Genomic DNA, 20,721 nt, shown 5'->3' on the forward strand with positions numbered 1-20,721 from the left:
AGAAATAGCAGCTTATTTAGTCAATAATTCCTTAAAATAGATGAAAAAGAATTTCATCCATTGTCTGATTTTTTCATTTATAATTTAGAATTATTTCACTGGTAGAACTAGTTCTTTTTCATCAATATTAATGAATTATTGATTTAAAATGAGCTCATGTATAAAACTGTGAAGTTACTTGTAAATTAGTTTTGCATTATTTCTGGTGTACTAAGATATTTGCACAAGAATCTAGAGCAAAACTACTTTTTTGCTCTAGATTCTTGTGTTCATGCAATGTGGTCCCCATCACAAGGGCACCCTGGGTGGAGAGCCACACTGGCCATCTTAAAACCTGCCTCATTCATTCTGTTTTAGAGAACTGAAATAGTACTTCAACTGCACTTCTTCTTGTTGCAATTTATTGCTCATATTTTTGCTGTTTTGATAGTGAAAAATGTACATACAAAATGAGCTGGACTAGATGACTCAGCTTTTGAGGCAGAAGTCAGTCCAAGCTGTGGTGTGTGTTTACCTGTGGTGATGAAGGAGGCCTCCCTGGCCAGCAGCCAGTGCTGGGCCACAGTGATCAGCTCTGAGAAGTCCTTCCTGCAGGCAGCCAGCTCCTCTATCTGGTTCTTCACAATAGACAACACCTGCGGAAAAATCATTTTACTAAGAATCTTCATTTCCATATGATCTAACGGTAAAAACACAAAACCTTCTAGTTGGTCTGGTTTGTAGTGCAAATATCTTAGTAAACTTGAAATAAGACAAAACTAACATTCAAGTAACTTTTCAGTAAAATAAAGGAGCTTGTTTAAAGTTGATAATTCAATAACTCCTTAATATTAACGAAAAGTACTAGCTGTAAGTGAAAAAAACGTATAATAGTGATAATAAAAGTGCTACTTCTACTGGCAGATAATTTCACTTTCATACTTTTGCATCAATATAAAGGAATTATTAAGTTAAAACAAGCTCCATTACATAATGGCATGTTAGGGTCAAAAAACTGAAAATTCCAAGTTTTTTTCTAGAAAATGTATCTGAAATTAATCACAAATTTTTTTGTGTTTTTTCTTGAAAATCTTTGATTTTTGCAGAACCAAAATGTACTTGTTTTTTTTCTAGAAATATTCTGAAATGTTTGGAGGAAATGTTGTCATTTTTTATATATCTACAATGGCCCTAACACGCCGTCATTGCTTTAAGTCAACAATTCCTTAATATTAACAAAAAGTACTAGCTGTAAGAGAAATAAGCTTTTTGTATGTGCGCATGTGTTACCTGGTAGAGCGAGCGGACGGTGGGCTGGAACACCAGGTTGGTGTTGAGCAGGAAGGAGCGGAGCAGCGGCTGGGGGTAAGCAGCCAGCTGGGCCAGGATCCCCGTCAGCAGCAGGTTGACATGAAGGCTGTTGGACAGCATGTTCTCCAGGCGGGACAGCAGCACGCTGATGAAGGGACCTGCAGGAGGAGCATTAGCTGCTTTTACATCGACCACGGTTCAATTTCACAGTTTGAAAATACATTTGCTCAATGGAACTCTCCCAATTTTGAAAAAAAAAAAAAAATCTTGTTCTTCAATAAGTTTTTGCGCTAGGATGTTTTTTTTTGGCCATGTCAAAATTGGTTTATTTCACAAAATAATGGAACCACTTTTTTGTCATCATGAGTTATCATCAGGAAGTAATAGGATAATTAGGTGCTGCATGTTTAGTGAACAAGCTTATTTATGTGTGATTTTAATTGTGTTTTTTTTTAACAGAAAATATTCAAAAGTTGTTTTCAAAGGAAGAGAGACTTTATAATATAAATTATTAGAGCTACTATTAAATAATATCCATACCTATCAGAATATTGTGAACATATCATTTACATTTATAAAGAATCTGAAAGTAGAATGAAGGTGTACTGCTACATTACTTATAAATAGGAAGAAGTCATAATTGTGATGTTGCTGGAGAAGCAGTGAAAGTTTAATATGTTTGTACTTCTACCCACTCATTTGAATGTTTATCATTTATTGTATTACTGTCATTTCATTTGCAATTTACAATGTTCAATAAAATTCGAATAAACAAAAAGGTACAAAACCACAGCAACTGCTAAACTGTTTTTTTTTAGAAAATAGTGAAATGTTTGAAAAGGCAGCTTCTGATTGTTTCCATATTTTAGTTTTTCAAAGCTGCACAATATTTTGTGTTTTTGCAGTGAGTCTGAACTGACCTGTGAAAGGTAAAGCATAGTTTCCTCTGGAGCTTCCACTCCTGAACCTCTGAATGGCCCCAACAGGAGACTGTGGCTTCTCTGACTCTGGAGTCTCAGCTGTAAAGGAAGTGAAGTCCATTTCTTCCTCTTCCTCCTCTTCCTCCTCCTCAGTTGCTGCAGTCTTCCTCACCTCTCCATCAGCCCTCGCCGGTTTCCCACCTGCCTCGCTGACCAGAGAGCGAATCAGCTCCTCATACTGAGCTAGAAGATCTTCACTGGTGTTAGTCGCCTTCTGCAGGTTCCCGTTGCAGTCAGTCTGACCTTTGACCTTGGTCTTTAAGCTGTTCTTTGCGTTATCGGCCATCAGGGTTCTACTGAGCCCGTTCTTCGGCGAGGCCGGCGGGGCCTCGTCCACCGGTGGTGCCCGCTCCGTCTCTGAGACGTCTTTCTTGGCGACCAGGTCGTACACCATGACGTCGTCCTGGAAGTCGCTCTCCTCGGAGTATGAGCCTTTCACCAGCATGATGGCCGACCGCCTCATCTCCTGGATGTGCTTGGGGAGCGGCTCAGAGGAAGGCTTGGGGTCCGCCGAGGCCTCAGCTTCCTGTACTGGACACGCGTCAAAGCTGTCGTCCCACTCCAGCTCTAGCTGGGCGAAGGAGGCCAGCTCTTTGGTGGGTCGGGGGCGAGGCGGCGGCGGCAGCAGCAGCGGCGGCGCTGGTGGGGGCAGGACTCTCCTCTGAGCCTGCCGGCCATCTGGTGCAGGCTCCTCCAGGACGCCCGCCTGGTACCGCTCTGGAGGCGGGTTCTCGCCGTCGTACGGCGCCGACCACACCTGGCAGGCCCGGATGCAGCCGCTGATGCTGAGGCGGGCGTCGTAGAGGTAATGCAGGTAGCTGACGTCCAGGTAGATCTCTGAGCCGATGGTGCAGCGGTTCCCAGAGCCGTCATCCTCGTCTGAGCAGCTGCCCTGCTGGTCTGATGGCGACAGAGAACAGGCAGCCATGTTTATCCATCTCCTTTATTAGCTTTAATTGATGGGGACAAACACAAAATAAAATACACAAACTGAAGAAAGCAGCAGCCCTATGGAGCCCTGTCGCAATAAATCAATTTATTGCATGAAAAATTAAAGCCAGATCAATAATTTTCATTTGCATAATTTATTGTTGTTTTCATTCTTTTTATGAAAAACTGGATGACAAAAGTCTTCAGGTGCTTTGGCCTTTTTTTTTTGAAGAATAATTTTGTTTATAGAGATTGATAATTCCTTTTATTTGTTATTTCTGCTGGGGTTTTTTTATATGCATATTTAAAATGTCTTCCAGTTCCAGTGTTTAATGTTCAGTAGAATTTAAAGTTTATTGATCCTTCAGAATGTGTTCTTGCATTATTAGGTCATTACCTTTACATTACTTGAAAATGGTCTCAAAACAACAACATCCTATTAACTTCTGAGACAATTTAACAGTCAGCAAAATGTGTTACAGTGGCAGACCTGGTTCCATGACTGCATCATGGTGCTAATAGCAGGAACTAATTTGCAGCCCTTGTCTGTAGTCTGGATTTTCTAAAAGCTACTGTGAAATAAAATAGTAATAATGTAAAAAACCAAAACATGATATTGACAACATATGTACAATATAAGACACAGAAATTAAAAACATGACAATATAAATAAACATTACGCATGGATGCATTGTTTTTGTTTGTTTCTATTGAACATACTGAAGCTGGTTTTAGACTTAAAATTGACAGTTCCAAATGCCAGATCCTCTCACAGAGAGAGAGAGAGGCCTTTGGGCAAAAGTGGTATGGAATCACTTATAGTTACCAATGTTACTGTTTTAAATAATAATAATAATAATAATAATAATAATAATAATAATAATAATAGGTGTCATTTTTAGTGGAATTTTATGCTGAAGGTTTTACAGGTGGTGTAGACAGTTTGTCTACGTGTTAATAAATCATCAGATTACATCAGCAAGTACTGATATTAGAAAATATCATTTGTATTTTTGAATACTTGGTAACACTTTATTTGAAGGGGTGTTCATAAGACTGACATAACATCTGTCATGAACATAAAGAAGTCTTTATGAATGTTTATGACAGTTGTCATGAAGTGTCATTCAGTAAAAAATGACACTTTTAAGGTAAAGTTGTGCTAAAAGTTGCATTAAAAATGCCAAGGTTGCTTTATTTGGTCAATGATGACACTTTAATGCAAAGTTGGGAGTTTTAATTGAGTTTTAGAGCAATTTTTAAAGAAATTTAGCATTAAAAGTGTCATTATTTACTGAATGACACTTCATGACAACAGTCACAAACATTCGTAAAGACTTCTTCATGTTCATGACAGCCATTTATGACGGTGTCGTGTCAGTCTTATGAACACCCCGTCAAATAAAGTGTTACCGAATACTTTTGTATTTTCAAAAGTAAGTACTTCGATACTTTAACATGAGTCAATTTTAGAGTAAATCTACTGAACTTTTACTAGTTGAGAAAGATTTGATCATGAGTGTTAATACTTTGACTCTAGTACTGAGTAGTTTGTCCACCACTCTGTCTAATGGAACTGCTGCAGAGCAGAAATAATGAGTTTGATATCAACAGCAGGGGGTAAAGTGATGTAACAGAGCGGAGCAGCAGGAGGTCTCAGTGTCTGGTAATACACGCCATCATCATCCTCCCTGCTCCACACTGCAGCTACATGCAGATCAACACCTGACACACATTTCTCTATGATCTAGTACTATCTCATTTTTATGTTCCTGGCCTCTCTGCAGCTCATTTCTACAACATTTAACGTCACTGCCGCATTACTGCAACATTCCTAACACAAATATGGCCTTGCTGTAGATTTAGAGGCTTTAAAATGTGTCTGAAAAGCTTTCATTCATTTTGACTTCATAAGGAGCTTTATGTTGGAGAAAAGCACAATGGCTCCTCAGGAGAGTGGAAATAAACCCACCAAGAAGCTTATGCAGGATTAGAGGACATTTTGTCTTTACAGTGAGTTCCAGCTGGGCAGGTCCACTTCTAGTTCTTACCTCAGAAAATAATTTACTACAATGTAGTCAGGTACAGAGAAAACAAGCTTACTAAGGATTTTTTTTTTTTACTTTTTCACCTGCTTAACTTAACAATATTTAATAAAACAAAGTCATCTGTTGTGTTTCTGGAAACATTTTTTAAAAGAACACTGTAGATCAGAAACATAAAGAGGATCTTCCATGTTCGCACTTTTATAAAAAGGAAAGCATTGTCCTCCATTTTTTGGTTGGTTTTTGCCCATTGTTTTTAGGATGGAAACAATCACTGGTGGCATAAACTATACTTTAAATATAACTGATCAAAACCTGGAAGAGTTTTAGTCTCAGACATGGAGAAAGGGAGGGTTTTGTGTCTTTTCATGTCGTTTAAATATCTAGTTTTAACTGTGTATCACGATTAACTTCCATATGCTCCTTAGCTACCTGTGTTGCTGGAATTGTTTGGAGTTTCCCCCCCCTTGGAAAAGAGGATGGACTCCAGCTGCCGGAGTGGCGGGGGGCTGTGGTCAGGGGAGCAGCAGGACGGCGTCAGCGCCAGGATCTTGGCTGCAGATCCTGAGTAGAAGTCCCTCTCCCTCACCACTCGTCTCTGACTCAGCATCATGTGGTTGCAGGGGATCAAGTACCTGGAGAGACAGGCAGGAAGGCGAGTCAGGAAAACCGGGCGGTCGGGGGGGCTTTGACAGAGGGGACGGCAGAGAGATATTCCTGGTGGGAAAGGCTCATCTTGTCATGAGCCACTCACTTGAGGACGAGCTGTAGCATCACATCCTCGCAGTAGAGGCCGATCAGAGTCCGAAACAGCGCCAGGGACACCGTACCCAACTGGAGTTGTCATGGAAACACAGACACAAAAAAGGATGAGGAAAAATATCCGCCTGACCTGATCTATTTAAAGGGGCAGTATTATGTGGTTTCCAGGTACATAGTGCCATTTTATAGCGCAATCAAGTAACTATGTTGTCTTCAGTTGTCATAAAAATGCTGCATATAGCAAACATGGCTTAAAAGAAATCTGACTTTGTAATTTAACACATTGAAATTGGTACTGTGTCTCTTTAAGAAACTCCTGCTCTTTCTGAAACTCTATATTTCACTTAGAAGTAGACAGTATAATGAGTTCAGCTGATGTGCAGTTCCACCAGGTGTTTGCTAATTTCTATTAGCTAGTCTGAGGGACCTTCATCTTCGAAGGCAATGTTCAGTCCACTTAGATGGGTTAGGGTTAGGGTTTGCACAGCTGAATGGTTACCATGGGAGGTAAAAATAATTTCTCAAACATGCAGGAAAGAATCAAAGTAACAGTCTAGGTATGTTTTTGTTAAATGGATAACATTATAACATAATTTAAAGTAAATTTTACATATTATTGCCCCTTTAAAACCAGCTGGAAGGGGCACACGTTTTTTGTTGTACTGGGAATTCTTTTGTTCTTTAAACATTGATTGCTTCTTTTCATACAACTAATAATTTCCAACAATAAAGTCCCAATATCCCAAGTTTGGAGCTTATGGATCATACCGTTTAAAATACAAAGGGACATTTCTAAAGAAGACAAAGAATATGTGGATCTGGCGCTGTACCTGGAAGGGTGTGTTGATGCGGCTGACCAGTGTGTCCAGAATGTAGACGCCCTCATGCTGATGGAGGAGGAGGAAGGAGAGGAAGGTTTGCAGTAGAGCCGGCTCGGTCACGCTCCTCAGGAAGAGGTCAAGGTACGCCGTGGTGGTCATCACCTCCTCTAGAGTGAGCTGCATGCAGCAGAAATTGGCATAATCCAAATACCAAAGCAGCATCAAGAACTGCTTTGTCATCAAGAACCAGTTGCATGGTGATGGGAGAAAACAACAAACCTTGTGCAGTGCTGGTGCGAGGACAGGCACAAGGAAACCATTATAGATGTAAGCCAGCAGCTGGTCTCTGATGGTGTGATGGGCGACCTGGAAACAGCATCAAGAGAAACGGGGCTGTTACTGAAACACTGTGGGACCACATGTTTGCAGGAAGAACAGAAACAGAAAATATATTTTGATTTCCTGTGGTTTGCTCTAGAAACCAGGCTGTGTTCTTTAAGGATGGCCTATTGTGCTTCCTTGAACAGAATATGAAAGGTCTATGGATGACACAAAACATCTTCATTAAATTTCTTTTGCACAAAATCATTATCAGATACTGAAATTTTACCAAGTCCGTTGTGCAATTTTAAGCTCCTTTCAGAATGTTTTAGGACCTCCTAAAATATTAAAACAAGCTACTTAAATCATTTAGCTTTAACGGCAGCTGGAGGTTTGAGAGGACCATCTGTGAGAGTCCTTTTGGTGGCTGTGACCTTTGCCCCCACACAGACTCCACCCCACAGGCTCACCTGGATCACAGCATTGCAGAATTCCAGTGAGTTGAGAAACTGGACCAGGGACGGCATCCGGAGCCACTCCTCTTTGTGAAGGCAGTGCCACTCCTCAGTGGAAATCTCCAGCTTGGTGGGAAGGGATGAGTACAGCCCACTCAGTCCAGTGGCCAACACCTGGGAGACAGCTCACTGTGAGAACTGGGCAGTGGTGGAGAAAGTACTCAAAATATTTACTTAAGTAAAAGTACAAATACAGAGACAAAAATGTACTCAAGTAAAAGTAAAACTACCACATTGACATTTGTACTTAAGTAAAAGTAAAAAAGTACTGACTTTTAAAAATACTTAATATTAAAAGTAAAAGTACTTGCTGAATAATACCTAATCCCTAATACAATATCATTAAGTGAACTGATCGTATTTAATTTTAATACATTAGAAATGTGCCATTTTAATGAACAATGCCACAGATAAACCATGATTTTATTATGTTTACTCTCTGTAACATAGTTTAGACTTAGATATGTGATTCTATGGATCATAATTTCAGGGATGGAAACATCTTGTCTCCTAACATAGAATGAACTTCACTTTTTTTTTTTTGCCACTAGTGGCATTTATTTTTAAAGAAATCCAACAGAAATGGGATGGAAAGAAGGTGGGTGGGGGAGGACATGCAACCAAGGAGCCAGAAGCAGTGTAGTGTTGTAGTCAAGACCACCTACCCAAGACCAAGTCAAGACCAGCACCCCACGCTACGTGACACAATAAAATTAAGTTTTACCTATCAAAATTGCTTCTCAAATTGATCTGAAAGATCCACATTCCCATAAACACCTAGATATTAAATACTTAGAGCTGAAATAAATTTAATCAGTAAAGATCCGTCCAGAAGAATCGGATCAGGATTCTTCCTGATCCAACACTGTGACAACACTTTGGTCACAGCGTTGTCCCATAAATGCGACACCTCAGTCAACATCTCCACACAATAATTCAGCGCATGAGTGACAACTTTTTTTTCGTAGCAGATGCAACATGCGTCTCTGTACAGCTAACTTTGCTAGCATCACGTCCACACAGCTTACCTTTCTTTAAGCTTTCCTTTCAAGTGACGCTAAAAGTTGAATGAAGTCCCCAACGTCTGTGAATGCGAAGCTCTGCTGATTTTACATGTCGCCATATCTTATGATTTATGCAGCACTATTGTATTACTGACGATTAGACAGACATCTTCTCCCGATAAGAGGAAACCACTGCGCATGTCTTGGAGCTCCGCGTGTGAGTAAAGGTGGAGGCGATGGGTGAAAACAGACACTAAGTCACGTTATTGCTCGGATTTTACGGCGCCACCTTAAGTCCCTGAACTTCACATTTTAACGGAAAAAAAGAGCAATGTGACTTGGATGTAACGAGTAACGCGACACTTTTGTAGAAATGTAGKGAAGTAGAAAGTACAGATGCTTACTGTAAAATGTAGTGGAGTAAAAGTAGAAAGTACCCATTATTAAATCTACTTAAGTACAGATACACAAAAAATTTACTTAAGTACAGTAACGAAGTACTTGTACTTTGTTACTTCCCACCACTGGAACTGGGACCGTCAATCTCAGATGCATTCCATTCTTGATTCCAGTTATGCAGTTTGTATCATCTACATAATACATAATACTGCCCCTTTAAGTCAATCATTTCTGAAAGGGGCAGTAATTTTAGTTTTTCAGGCACATAGTGCCATTTTATAGCATAATGATGTAACTATGTTACCTTCAGTTGATATAAAAATGCTGCATATATCAAATTTGATTTCATCATGTCTCCTCTATTAACACTTTAACAATGTTTTTGCCAGGGTTTTGCTGAGAAATAGCTTCTGTTGAGCATAATGAGCTCAACAGAAGCTCAGTTCCACCAGGTGTTTGCTAATTGTTGCTGACTAGTCTGAAGGAGCTGAGTGTGAGAGTCACAGTGGAGGGCTGCTCAGTGAGGTGGAAGCTCAGAATGTGCAGCTCTGAGGAGGAGCTTCGTCCTTGAAGGTTCCCAGGCGTTAAACACAGCTGAATGGTTACCATGGAGATTAAAGGATTTCTCAGATAATCAAGGCAACATTTAAGGTCTTTCATTAAGGAATAACATTATAACATGATGTAAAGCTCAAAAGTTAATTTTACAGAATACTGATCCTTTAATATTGATGAAAAAGTAGTAGTTACAGGTGAAATAATCTGTCAGTGAATTTTTTCCCATTATTTCACTTATAACTACTACTTATTCATCAATACTAAGGAATTATTGACTTAAACCTGCTCTTGTTTCTTGCTGAAACGTTCAGGTCAGTTGGTTTTTTTTCTTTCAGGTGTACTAAGACATTTTCACCAGAAACAAGAGCAGAAACACTTGGTAAGCCTTTGTGTGTGTGTGCAATGTGGGAGCCTCACCGGGCAGAAGAAGGTGTTCTGCGCGACGTGCTTGGCCACCCTCTCATCCTCGGCAGACAGCGACATGATGAGCAGCAGGGCGTCTCTGGCCTGCTGGCCCACGGGGCCCTCCCTGTGGATGAACGGGATAAGGAGGGAGAAGATGAGGAAGTTGGTGGCCCCCTGGTCCTCGCTGGTGTGGAAGAACAGCTCCAGAATGGACGGATCCTTCGCCAGAACGCAGCAGAGCTGGTGGAGCAGCAGCACCAGCTCCGCCTCCACAGCCGGCGCCGCAGCGCCCGAGCAGGACGACAACAGCATCATGAGGGGCCGCAGGATGGGCTTGTGATGCAGCAGCGGCTGGTGCGCCTGGCCCACCAGCATCTCGTACATCTTCAGCTGCTCCAGCTTCATGTCGTCACTGAACTCCCTGCGGAGGCTCCACACGAACAGGCGCTCCATCACGTTCTCCATCACCACGAACTCCAGAATGGGCCCCATAGCGCCCCCTAGGCCGCTCTCCTCCTCCATCAGCAGGAACAGCATGTGCTCCACGTAGTTCTGCACGGCGCTTGCCTCGTCCCCCGGGATGGGGCCAAAGCGGGAGGGCCCTGCCACCCCGCCGCCCAGGCCGATGACCCCCAGCGTGGAGCTGCTGCGCAGCGGGTCATGCTTCTCCAGGATCTTCACAACCTGCAGGAAGGAACCCAGAAACATTCTGTTGGTGGGACTCTGAAGAACATTCCGGATTGTTTTAGCGGCATCTCAGTTTACACACACCAGCTGTTAAATGAAGAGACTTTGATTTAACCCAGGATGCTGATCTGTAGGTGAGTTTCATCTCTGGAAGAGGTGTTTTCCTTTCTCTCCATGAAAACATTATAAAAGTGGTAGAAAATCTAGGAATAAAGGGAAGGAAGAAATGATGACTGATCTGCTCTGATTTGGACACAAATAGGTCACTTTATCTGAGTCTATCTGTTCTAAAATATTCACCTGAAGCAATAAGATGCTTGCAGAATTTCTACCTTCTGTTTGAAACGTGTTTGCCAGGTAGAAACCAGGGGGAAACTGGATCAAAATGAGTGGAATATGGATGGAAACCAGTGAGAACTGGTGGAAACCGAGTGGAAGTGGATCAAAAACGGGAAGATAAGGGTAGAAACCAGTAAAAATGGGTGGAGAACATTTGGAAACTGGTGAAAACCAGTTGAAACAGGTGAAATCAGGTGAAAACAAAAGAAAAACGGATGGAAACCGGGTGGAAACTGACTCATGCTGTATAAATAAAGTTAGCTCTGTGGCTCAGAAGAAAGCAGCTTTTGTTGCTGGCAGACCCTCCCATGTGTGTCCACTGGGTAGAAACCAGAGTCACAATAATGGGCCCAGTGTCCCCAGCTTGACACTGTTGCCATGACAATAACTGGTTGTGTTTGAGAGAACTGGGCATAGCTAATGGAAGGTTAGAAAGAGTTTATCCTCCCAGCCTCAGCCTGATGGACCTGATGGGTCCATCAGGTCCATCAATTAGACCTGATGGGTCTGATTGACCTGATGGGTCCCTGTGATTTGGATTTCGGGGCTCATCTTTGTCCTGGCTCTTTTGTCCTGGCCTGTAAATCAGCCAGGCAGCATGAGTTAGTTTCTGTTTATTTGCTGAAAAGCAGCTTTTTTAAACAAAAGGAGGAGAATGTGTTGAACTTGTAATGTTGTAATATCTTTTTTTAAATTTTATTTTCTTCATCTCTGGCAGAGGAACAGCATGAAGTCTGACGGCTCTGGAGGAATTCGGTTTGTGGTCTTTGGCTTCATCAGAGCGGACACCAATACGGAATGTTGGAAACAAGATTTAATACATTTTCACTCAAAATGTTAGTGGAAAAGTACAAATACAGTTCCAATGTGAACTTAGGACATGTGTTTTTATATAGAAAACCTTTCTTTATCCAACTCACCTACTTCATCCCTACTTTATGAATCATTTTGACTCCTCTTCATCCCTCTTTCTAACATCATTTTATCCCTTTTTACTCCTCTTCATCCCTCTCTTTCTCCTCATCTCTCCTGTGTGACAGAGGTATCAACAGACAGCGGCTCTGGGCTCATTAAACAGCTCTGAGTTTTCACCAAGTCCCTGAACAAGTTCTGCGAATGGGTGAGTTATGGGTGTTGGCACAACAGTACGAGTCACATGGTGCTGGTGTCAAATTCCTGAGTTCTGCCTCTTAACTGTGTGTGCAGCTTTGTAGTTCAGAGGTAGATGCTTCAAGAAAAAGGTTTCATCTAACAAAGAGACTGGTTTTGACATTTTGAAAATAAATTTGCTTTATGGAAACATGCTAATTTCGAAAAAAATTCTCATTTGTTGATAAAAAGTTTTTGCAACTAGGATTAGGTGGGGCGCTTTTTGGCCATATTGAAATTTGTTTATTTTGCAAAACTGCAATGGAAACACTTTTTCACACCATGAGTCACATGACTGAGAACCGGATTTTGCCAATGGCGCAAACCACGAAGAAGACTACAGGAAGTACTTGGAGGGCGCATCATGTTTTTGAATATCTGATCGCATGAACAAACTTATTCACATGTGATTTTAATTGCATTTCTTAATTAATGGAAATTGCAACCCTAGTGGAATATTGACAAAGTTTTGTGTACATTTGGAATGGAAGCATAGCTAGTGTCAAACATTTTGGAATCCATTCTTTAAATTTAATCCTAAAGAACCCTACAAAAACTCATGAAAAATTGGTATGGAAATGTTTTCTTTGACCTTTGTGATTTTATGTGTTTATATGTGCTTAAATTTTACAGAATGTTTTACATTATGGTTGTATGTCACTGGTGTCTGGTTCCCTTCCCACAGTGGGAGGGGCTGACCAGTTTGATAAGGTTTAACATGAAGAAGAAAGATGAATCCAGACTGCATTTCAAGCTGCTGTTATGCTTCCACTGACATACAAACCTTCATCTGAGGTTAAGTAAAGTTGGTATTGTCCAGAGTTTTGTGTGCATCTGCTGACCTGGCCAGGGATGTACCACGCACTAAGAAGAACACAAGCTTTGAAGTTTTACTCCAATGGAAAGAATTTAATTTTACAACTAACTTCCTCACAGAAAGCAACCACAGTCCAATCAAGACTAAAAACCCACTCAATGCTTTTGAACCATAATCAATGAAACATTAATCAACAAGCTGATGTGTAACAATGGCACAAATTAGTAAAAGTTTCATACTGCAGCTTTAAAGCTTTCAGAAAACAGAGACTGGAAATCCATCTGGAATAAAAGCCACAACATCAGGCTACATTTAACCGACACAGCCAAGCCCTGGAAAAGGAAGGTTCTGGCAGCAACAAAGAAAATACAGACTTAAGACCAGTGGCGCAAAAAGTGGGTATGCAGCGCATGCAACGCATAGGGGCGCAGCACGTACCTTTCCATTCGCTGATTTATGTTTTCGCATCTACCTGAATAACGTGTAGTTGCGCCCCTGCTTAAGACTAAAATGAAAACACAGCTATGGTCGGTGATGTTAGGGACCACACTTAGTTTCTATCGGACCTCTGTGTACCCCATCCCATCACTCTCAGTCAGGACAGAGGGAGGAGGCCCAGTTCAGCCCTGAGTTAGCAGCCATGCTGGTCCCACAGGGGTAAACATGGAGCTTTAGAGAGCCAAGAGCCAGAGACAAACTGCTGCATGCTGCCAAGATTCCAGCAGCCCTCACCACTGTGGTTTACTGAGGTCACTTTTTACTCTCAGGCTCAGAGGCAGCAGCTAAGCCTTTCAGAACGACTCACCCGGCCGCGGTTTTTAACGCCACACTTTGAGTAAAACTGGACAGGACACATTCAGCATCTCAGTGTTTATTCTGTTTCATAGATTTCTACGACAATTCTACAAAAAATCGCAGGAAATATATGACAGTTTTGATGATTAAATGAATATGTTTGGAGGTTGGTTCATTAGAAGCTTTCAGGCCTTTAGTAAAGCTTAAAATAAGATGAGTAGTTCATAGATTTTCTTTTTCATTCCCACATTTATTTCAATAATGTACTGGTTCATTTCAGCAAACCAGATAAAAAAGATAATTAAAATATATACTGTGTATATATTCATGACAAACAGAATGATATAAATTATTTCTGCTCATTTTAATAGTAAAGAAGGGAAGCCAAAAAAAGCATTACTGCCAAAAATGATTAATGTTCACACTGCAAAAGCAAAGCGAATCAATGGAAAGTTTAGTTGAAGGAAAAAGTACAGGAGAAAAATAACATTGTTGGATCAATAAAAGGGGTTATTCCATTACTGTACTCTACTTTTCTGAAAAAGAGAATTTTGTGTTCTTATTGACGTGTAAATATCTCACTCTATGTGTAATAAATCTACAAAACATATTAATTTGATGTTTTTTACTTGAATTACTTCTTTAAAATGTACTTCTTTAAAACCGTATAGTTTATTGAGATGCAGCTGTAAGCCTCCTAAAACGTCTTGTGCCTTACCTGAGCCCAGTGGTTCTTGAACACAATCATGCATGTCTCTGGGTCCACCCCTTTCAACACCAGAGACTGCCCATCTTTGTTTCCATTGGCAACCACAGAGGCCATCATGGTCACCAGATCATGTGGGGTTAGTCATGTCACACAGAGAAGATGCCTACTAGGAGCCTTCAGAGCCACGGGAAGGGAAGTCACATAAAAAAAACCTAGGGAATGTGGAAAAAGAAAACACAAATACCCATCATCACTCACAGAACCACAACATCTTGCTTCATAAAACAGCAGAAATGCTGGAATGATATGAAGATGTTGAGTCGGGCAGGCTGGCCCCCGTCTTAACCTCTGCCTGGCTGGGTAGCAGCTATGATAGGCATGCAGGAGGGAGAACAATAACAGGCACAGTGACATGACGCAACAGAGGAGAGACAGAAATTCAACGTCCCTGCTTCGCTGCTCCCTGGACTTCACACTGAGCTGTCTAACAGTTTTAGTAATGCCTCAGAGGTCCAGAGCGGATTCCTGCAGGCCCTCTGACATCCTTTCATTACAGAGAAAATATGACGTCAGACAGTAAACAGGCTCTGGCTTTAAAATCCTCTGGATGCAAATAGCACGCTCAGAAATGTGGACGAGCCCCCAATTTCCCCCAGAAATTAGCTGATTTAAGTTAAGTTTATACAAGACTGTTGCCTGGAAATTGCTGGTATTTTTAGATGTTGATTGGGAAAAAGTTCTGCGTTTAGACATCACAGCCGAAACACCGAGTCAGCTGTAGTTGTCATGCCAGTCCACTATACAGCACTGTGATTTTAGCATGTCGTCAAACAACGCATTTGCTTTTGACTCTTAGCTCCTCACCTCAGGAATAGTGTTTCGAATAACCATAAGATTGCGCAAATTGAAATTACAAAAATAAAACATCAATTTTGAAAAAAAAAAAATCTCAATGAAAAGATTTTGTTTGGGAAATATGAACAATGGGGTTAACGTGATAAAGCTAAGTGATTTAATCTAACAATGCATTTCATCTAAGGTTAATAAAAACCTTAGATGAAATTAATAAAAAAATTAATTATGTTCAATTTAAAATAGTAATCCCAAAGTCAGTGAGGATGAAATGAAAAAAAAAACACAGTGTAAGAAAAGTTAACATTATTTTCTGTCCATATAAAGTTTGTTTCAGATGTTTGTTCTGATTAACCACCAGAAGAGGAAAGACAAACTTCAATTGTTGCCATTCTGCTCTTTCACAGGCAAAATATTGGAGAGTCCAGTAAGATTTTGCAACCGTCTACAATTCACCATTGTCCACTTCCATTTACCAACAAGTGAATTTGCTTATGAGTTAAATATTTAGTTTGAAACTGTAACATTTCTTGTTCTGAAAGGCCGAATAATCCAAATTATTGCTGTAACTTTACAAACAGCACTAAATAGGAACCAGGACACCAACCAGTTTACCGTTTCCAGCCAGAATTAACCAAAACATTGTTGATCCTGACAAAGACTCTGTGGTTGTAGTGCCTCTTACAAAGGGACAGTTGACATAAATCGTTAAAAGGGACAAAACTTTCCTACTATGAGTGGAGGCAATCTCCTGACCACAACTATAGGCTGAAAGAAAATCCCCCAATGGGAGCTCGGCGGTAAACACTCGCTGTCCATGGAGCAGCACGCACATGTGCAGCGGATCGACCGCAGGTCACGCTGCAGCTGCACAAATTACATCCTCTGGGTTCCAACCTTAAATTAGGAAGAAATCACAACTTATCCCTTTTCCGACACACTGACTTCACTGACTTCCCCAGAACTAGAGACAAATCCCATCATCCACAGAAGTTACTGTAATAAGGTACAAACTTTTGCCATCTGCTTTCAGTTAGCACGTAAGACTCCGCCGGCTGGATCCTTGACAAAGAATGCAGAAGCTCTGAGGAGAGGGCGCGAACCACTGTGTGCCTCCTACCTCTCTGAGGCCATCTTTAGCAGGGACGCTCTGCTAGGCAGGCAAGGACCTCATCCTCGTTCTGTTGACACAGCAAAGAAATATAGAGATGTGTGAAGGAGAGGCGTGATGAGAAGGGATCTGACATGAGTAAGAGCTGCCTGGATGGAGATGGAGAGGAGGTGGTTACGGGTAGGGAGGGGCCAAAAAGTGAAAAACAGGTTGAGAAGAAGGCTACAGAGAAGGACAAAACACTGTATGCAGCACATTCACATGTTTATAGTCCTACCAAAGGGGCAGTATTGTGTGTTTTCCAGCCACATAGAATCATTTTATAGCACAATCAAGTAATTATGTTACCTTCAGTTGTTACATAAATTATAAAATCAAATGTAACTTAAAAGAAATTTGATTTCTTAATTTTAACACCTTGAAATTGGACCTCTGTCTCTTTAAGAAGCTCTCTTTCTGAAACTCAGGAAGTCATCACAACATTGTTCCTCTGTTAACCCTCTTCAACATGTTTTCGCCAGTGTTTCGGCAGCTACGTTTCAATTGACCACATAATTGAGCAATTTGACATTTCGAAAAGAAATTTGCGTAATGGAAACAGCAATTTTGAAAAAACTCTAACTTGTCGATAAAAACTTTTGACACTAAGATGACATCTTTTTTTTTTATTATTGAAATTTGTTCATATCACAAAAATGTAATGGAAACACTTTTTCACGTCTCACGAGTCACATGATCAACAACCAGATGTTCCTACTGGCGCAAATCACAAAGTAGCCAACATAAAGTAGTTGGCATGGCATGTTTTTTAGTGATTTATCACACAAACAAACTTATTCACGTCTGATTTTAGTTTAATGGAAAAATGGCAATTGAGAAATTGTGTTTTTTTTTTTACATTGACTGAATACTGACAAAGTTTTGCGCACAATTCTAATGAGCTCATTGCAGATGCACCCTGTTTTGTCACAAGGTGTTTGCTAATTGCTGCTGGCTAGTTTGAAGGAGCTCAGTTGGGGAGTTGCGGGGGATCGGTGCTCTGTAAGGCATAAACTCAGTAGTTTGGAAGCTCAAGCTCCAAAGACAAGCTTCGTCCTCGTGCAATGTTCACATACATGTTTAGCACAACTGAACGGTGGTCACGGGAGACTAAATGATTTCTCAAACAAGCATGAAAGAATCAAGGCAACACTCCAGGTATGTTTTAGATGAGGGGATAACATTATAACATAATGAAAAGCTCAAAGATAATTATGTGACCAGTCTGTTTTATGTTGACATCCTTATCAGATAACTTGGAGCCCAACTCCTTCAGAATATTACACCCATCCTTTGCAATGCCAAATCAACAGTGCTCATGGTTTCCTTTCATCATGGATGACAGCCATAGGAAGCTACTTAAAGCAGTTTCCTTCTTGATGTTGCTCCTTCCAAGTGAAAAAAAAAAAAAAAAAAAAAAAAAAAAAAACGTCTTGATTTTCTTGGAAAGTTTCCTGTGCTGGCTGAGGGTTTGGGATTGTGCAAACAGAGAATGAGAGTGAGACAGATGGAGGGAGGAGGTGCTGCATGTGTGTGCCTTAGTGGTTACAACTCACCCCCTTCAACAGCTGCTTTTATGTCTTGCTAGGGACTAAACTCACAGGTTTTCTCCACCTAAGCAGCATCACCTCTCAAAGTCACCAAAGGCTCCATTTACTGGATGAGTTTTGCTTAAATACGGAAAACCTCTTGACTTAAAATAGCACTAGTAACAGTCTCAGAGAAGGTTAACAAACACACATCAGCTGTTCTTGTTTGCACTTTGTCATCTAAACTTCAGCCATCTGGGAAATCAAAAATATCGTACAGTAGAACTGCACCACCGCCCAAAAGTACCAAGAAACTGCTGTAAACAGCAGGGATGGGACCTGATTTATGTTGTGAAATCTTTTGGCATTCAAAATTGAATTCAGTTTTTTTTTCCTAGCTCCATTTAACCCCCACCCAGCTGCTTTTTAGGCAACAAAGCCTTGTAGCAACTCAGATGTGCTCCGTTTGTTCCAGAGTTTCTCCTTTCAGCAGCCAGCCGGCCTGAAAGCTAGCTGCACCTCAGCTGAGACCGAGCAAAGCTTTCACAACTCCACACACATTCTGACCATTTTCCATGAACTCGTTTCTGTTATCTAAGGGGAAAAAAACCCATATCACCAGTGCCTTGACTTGTATTTAAAAGAGAATGGTGTTTCCTAGGGGGTAGGCATTTGCTGTATCGCTTATCATTTATCATGATTTCTTATAAGAATTCTGATTTATCACTGTCACGATGGATTTTTATTAATGATGGTTAAACACCCCGAAAACTGTCCTTATTGTGAAGATTAATAGTTTGACTTTTTTCTACACTGTTTGTTCAATGAATGTGTCAATAAATGCCAAAAAAAAAGGAAAATACAGTTACCGCGTGCAGCTTAGTGCATGTGCAGCTTAGTGCATGTGCAGCTTAGTGCGATACAGATCATACTTCTTTATGTGAATGGTGTCCTAAAGAAGCACATTACAGGAATATTTTTCCAAGACCTTTATTTGTGTTTGTGGGGCTATAATTACTGTGACACATAGTCACAGTCATACAGTTACCTAAAATATAAGTAAATAGTTAAAGTCACTTTTATTGTACTTGAAATATTACCACAAAATACGATAAAACTAGGGATAAAAAGTCCCAATCGCCCACCCCTACTGTCACCCGTTTACTGTTTTTAAATCTAGTCCCAGATGTGGTGCTTTTCCACCCTAGTTTCATGTTGAACCCAAATCTCCCAGGAGCATAGTTCAGTATCAGTAGAGTACTGTTTGTGACCGTAGAACAAGACACATTTTAGCTCCCTAACGCTAACCTAATTCAGCCTGCTTCCTAAATAAGAAGGCGAGACAAACTTGATAAACTCGTCCAGCCTTGTAAGTCAAAGTTCCGACTGTGACAGTGTGAAAACATTTAGGAAAGTTGCTTTTTTACTTGTAGCCATTACCTCACTTATACATTTCAACATATATCATATATTTTCTCCAGTTTTAGCCATTTTAAAGAGTAGCTATGAGAAAAAGGACTCTCTTAACTGGTTTAAGTTCACTTTTACCAAAGGACAAGATGAACAATGATGTGACATGAGTGTAGAACAGATAGAAACAACCTTTGAATTAGATATTTTTTCTTTTATGTTTTATGACCTTAATTTAAATAAATTGTTTTTCATCTTATTAATACTACACCCAAATTTCTTTACACAATGTCTTATTGTTACAATAAGAGTCTATTTTATTCAGACAATCTGATCAATTTTTTAAAAACCTTTATATGCATTAAAGATGCTAGGTATACATGTATTAGTACAGAACTTGATAACAGTGTATTGGATTGTAACACTGGGGATTTCCAGAGAAACAATGTTTAGTCATTTTTCCAAATTTAAAATGTTACAGTCAGAAGAAAAAATGTGTGTAGAACTCTTCTGAAATTAAATATTAAACAAATGTTAAAATTTGTAAACAAAATAAGATTTTCTTACTTCCAACAAAACCTTAGACATACCAAAATGTAAAGGGATGCAGTGAAAGAATGAAACCTGGCACTGCTTTCACACATTGTGACATCACTTACACCGTCTGCTGCTTTTCTCTGTGTAATGTTTCTACTAACAGAAAATCAATATTCCTATTAAGTCGAAATGAGCTCATTACAAGCAGACAGACAGTCATAACAGGCAATCAGGTTTTTACCAAAATATATTGCCCTCTCGCCCTAACCTAAAATCCACACAGAGGCTGCTGCAGGCCCACGCAGTGGGAACGCTATTCCTGGTGGGATTGCATAATGAGCAGCACTCCCTGACATGAGATCAGCTTTGAAAGGATTAGAAGGGCAGATTTAAAAAAAATCCAGATTGATGCCAAGTAAACATTGTGAAATGAAAGAAAGCTCCCCTGGAAGGCTTTTATCTCTTTCTGTTTCCCTGATCGGGTTTCTGGCTTTGTCTGTCGACCCAAACGATTTCATAAAGGTGTGGTGAGGACAAGTAGCTGAAGGGCAGGACACACCCCTTTCTCAAAGATACATGAGCTTTCATGTTAAGCAAGAAGGCTTTAACCTTACAGATGACGAGATCAACCTCAAAATACTAAAGAAATGTTTTTTGTCATAGTTTGAAATCTTTTTCTTTACCTGTGAAAACAGGCTGTCCGGACGTCTGATGGGT

General features: G+C 40.4%; 1 protein-coding gene across 4 annotated transcripts in view; it reads right to left on the reverse strand.

Moving 5' to 3' along the window:
- Positions 1-20,721, reverse strand: part of fhip1aa (FHF complex subunit HOOK interacting protein 1Aa) — a 34,953-nt gene that overhangs the window by 3,402 nt on the left and 10,830 nt on the right. Inside the window, exons 2-12 of one of the 4 annotated variants that reach the window (XM_008397747.2) lie at positions 16,499-16,559; positions 14,536-14,738; positions 10,043-10,714; positions 7,620-7,778; positions 7,108-7,194; positions 6,838-7,005; positions 6,000-6,079; positions 5,678-5,880; positions 2,211-3,170; positions 1,270-1,448; positions 515-635 (exon numbers count right to left, since the gene is read on the reverse strand). In XM_008397747.2, the coding sequence (XP_008395969.1) occupies positions 515-635; positions 1,270-1,448; positions 2,211-3,170; positions 5,678-5,880; positions 6,000-6,079; positions 6,838-7,005; positions 7,108-7,194; positions 7,620-7,778; positions 10,043-10,714; positions 14,536-14,643 (2,737 nt within the window). In that variant the 5' untranslated portion in view covers positions 14,644-14,738; positions 16,499-16,559. Of the gene's footprint in view, positions 1-514; positions 636-1,269; positions 1,449-2,210; positions 3,171-5,677; positions 5,881-5,999; positions 6,080-6,837; positions 7,006-7,107; positions 7,195-7,619; positions 7,779-10,042; positions 10,715-10,801; positions 10,921-14,535; positions 14,739-16,392; positions 16,560-20,721 lie in introns of those variants that run through there. The other 3 variants (XM_008397835.2, XM_008397917.2, XM_017307337.1) reach the window with 3 other exon arrangements.

The sequence above is a fragment of the Poecilia reticulata genome, linkage group LG1, assembly GCF_000633615.1.
Source record: "Poecilia reticulata strain Guanapo linkage group LG1, Guppy_female_1.0+MT, whole genome shotgun sequence".
Lineage (NCBI taxonomy): Eukaryota > Metazoa > Chordata > Actinopteri > Cyprinodontiformes > Poeciliidae > Poecilia > Poecilia reticulata.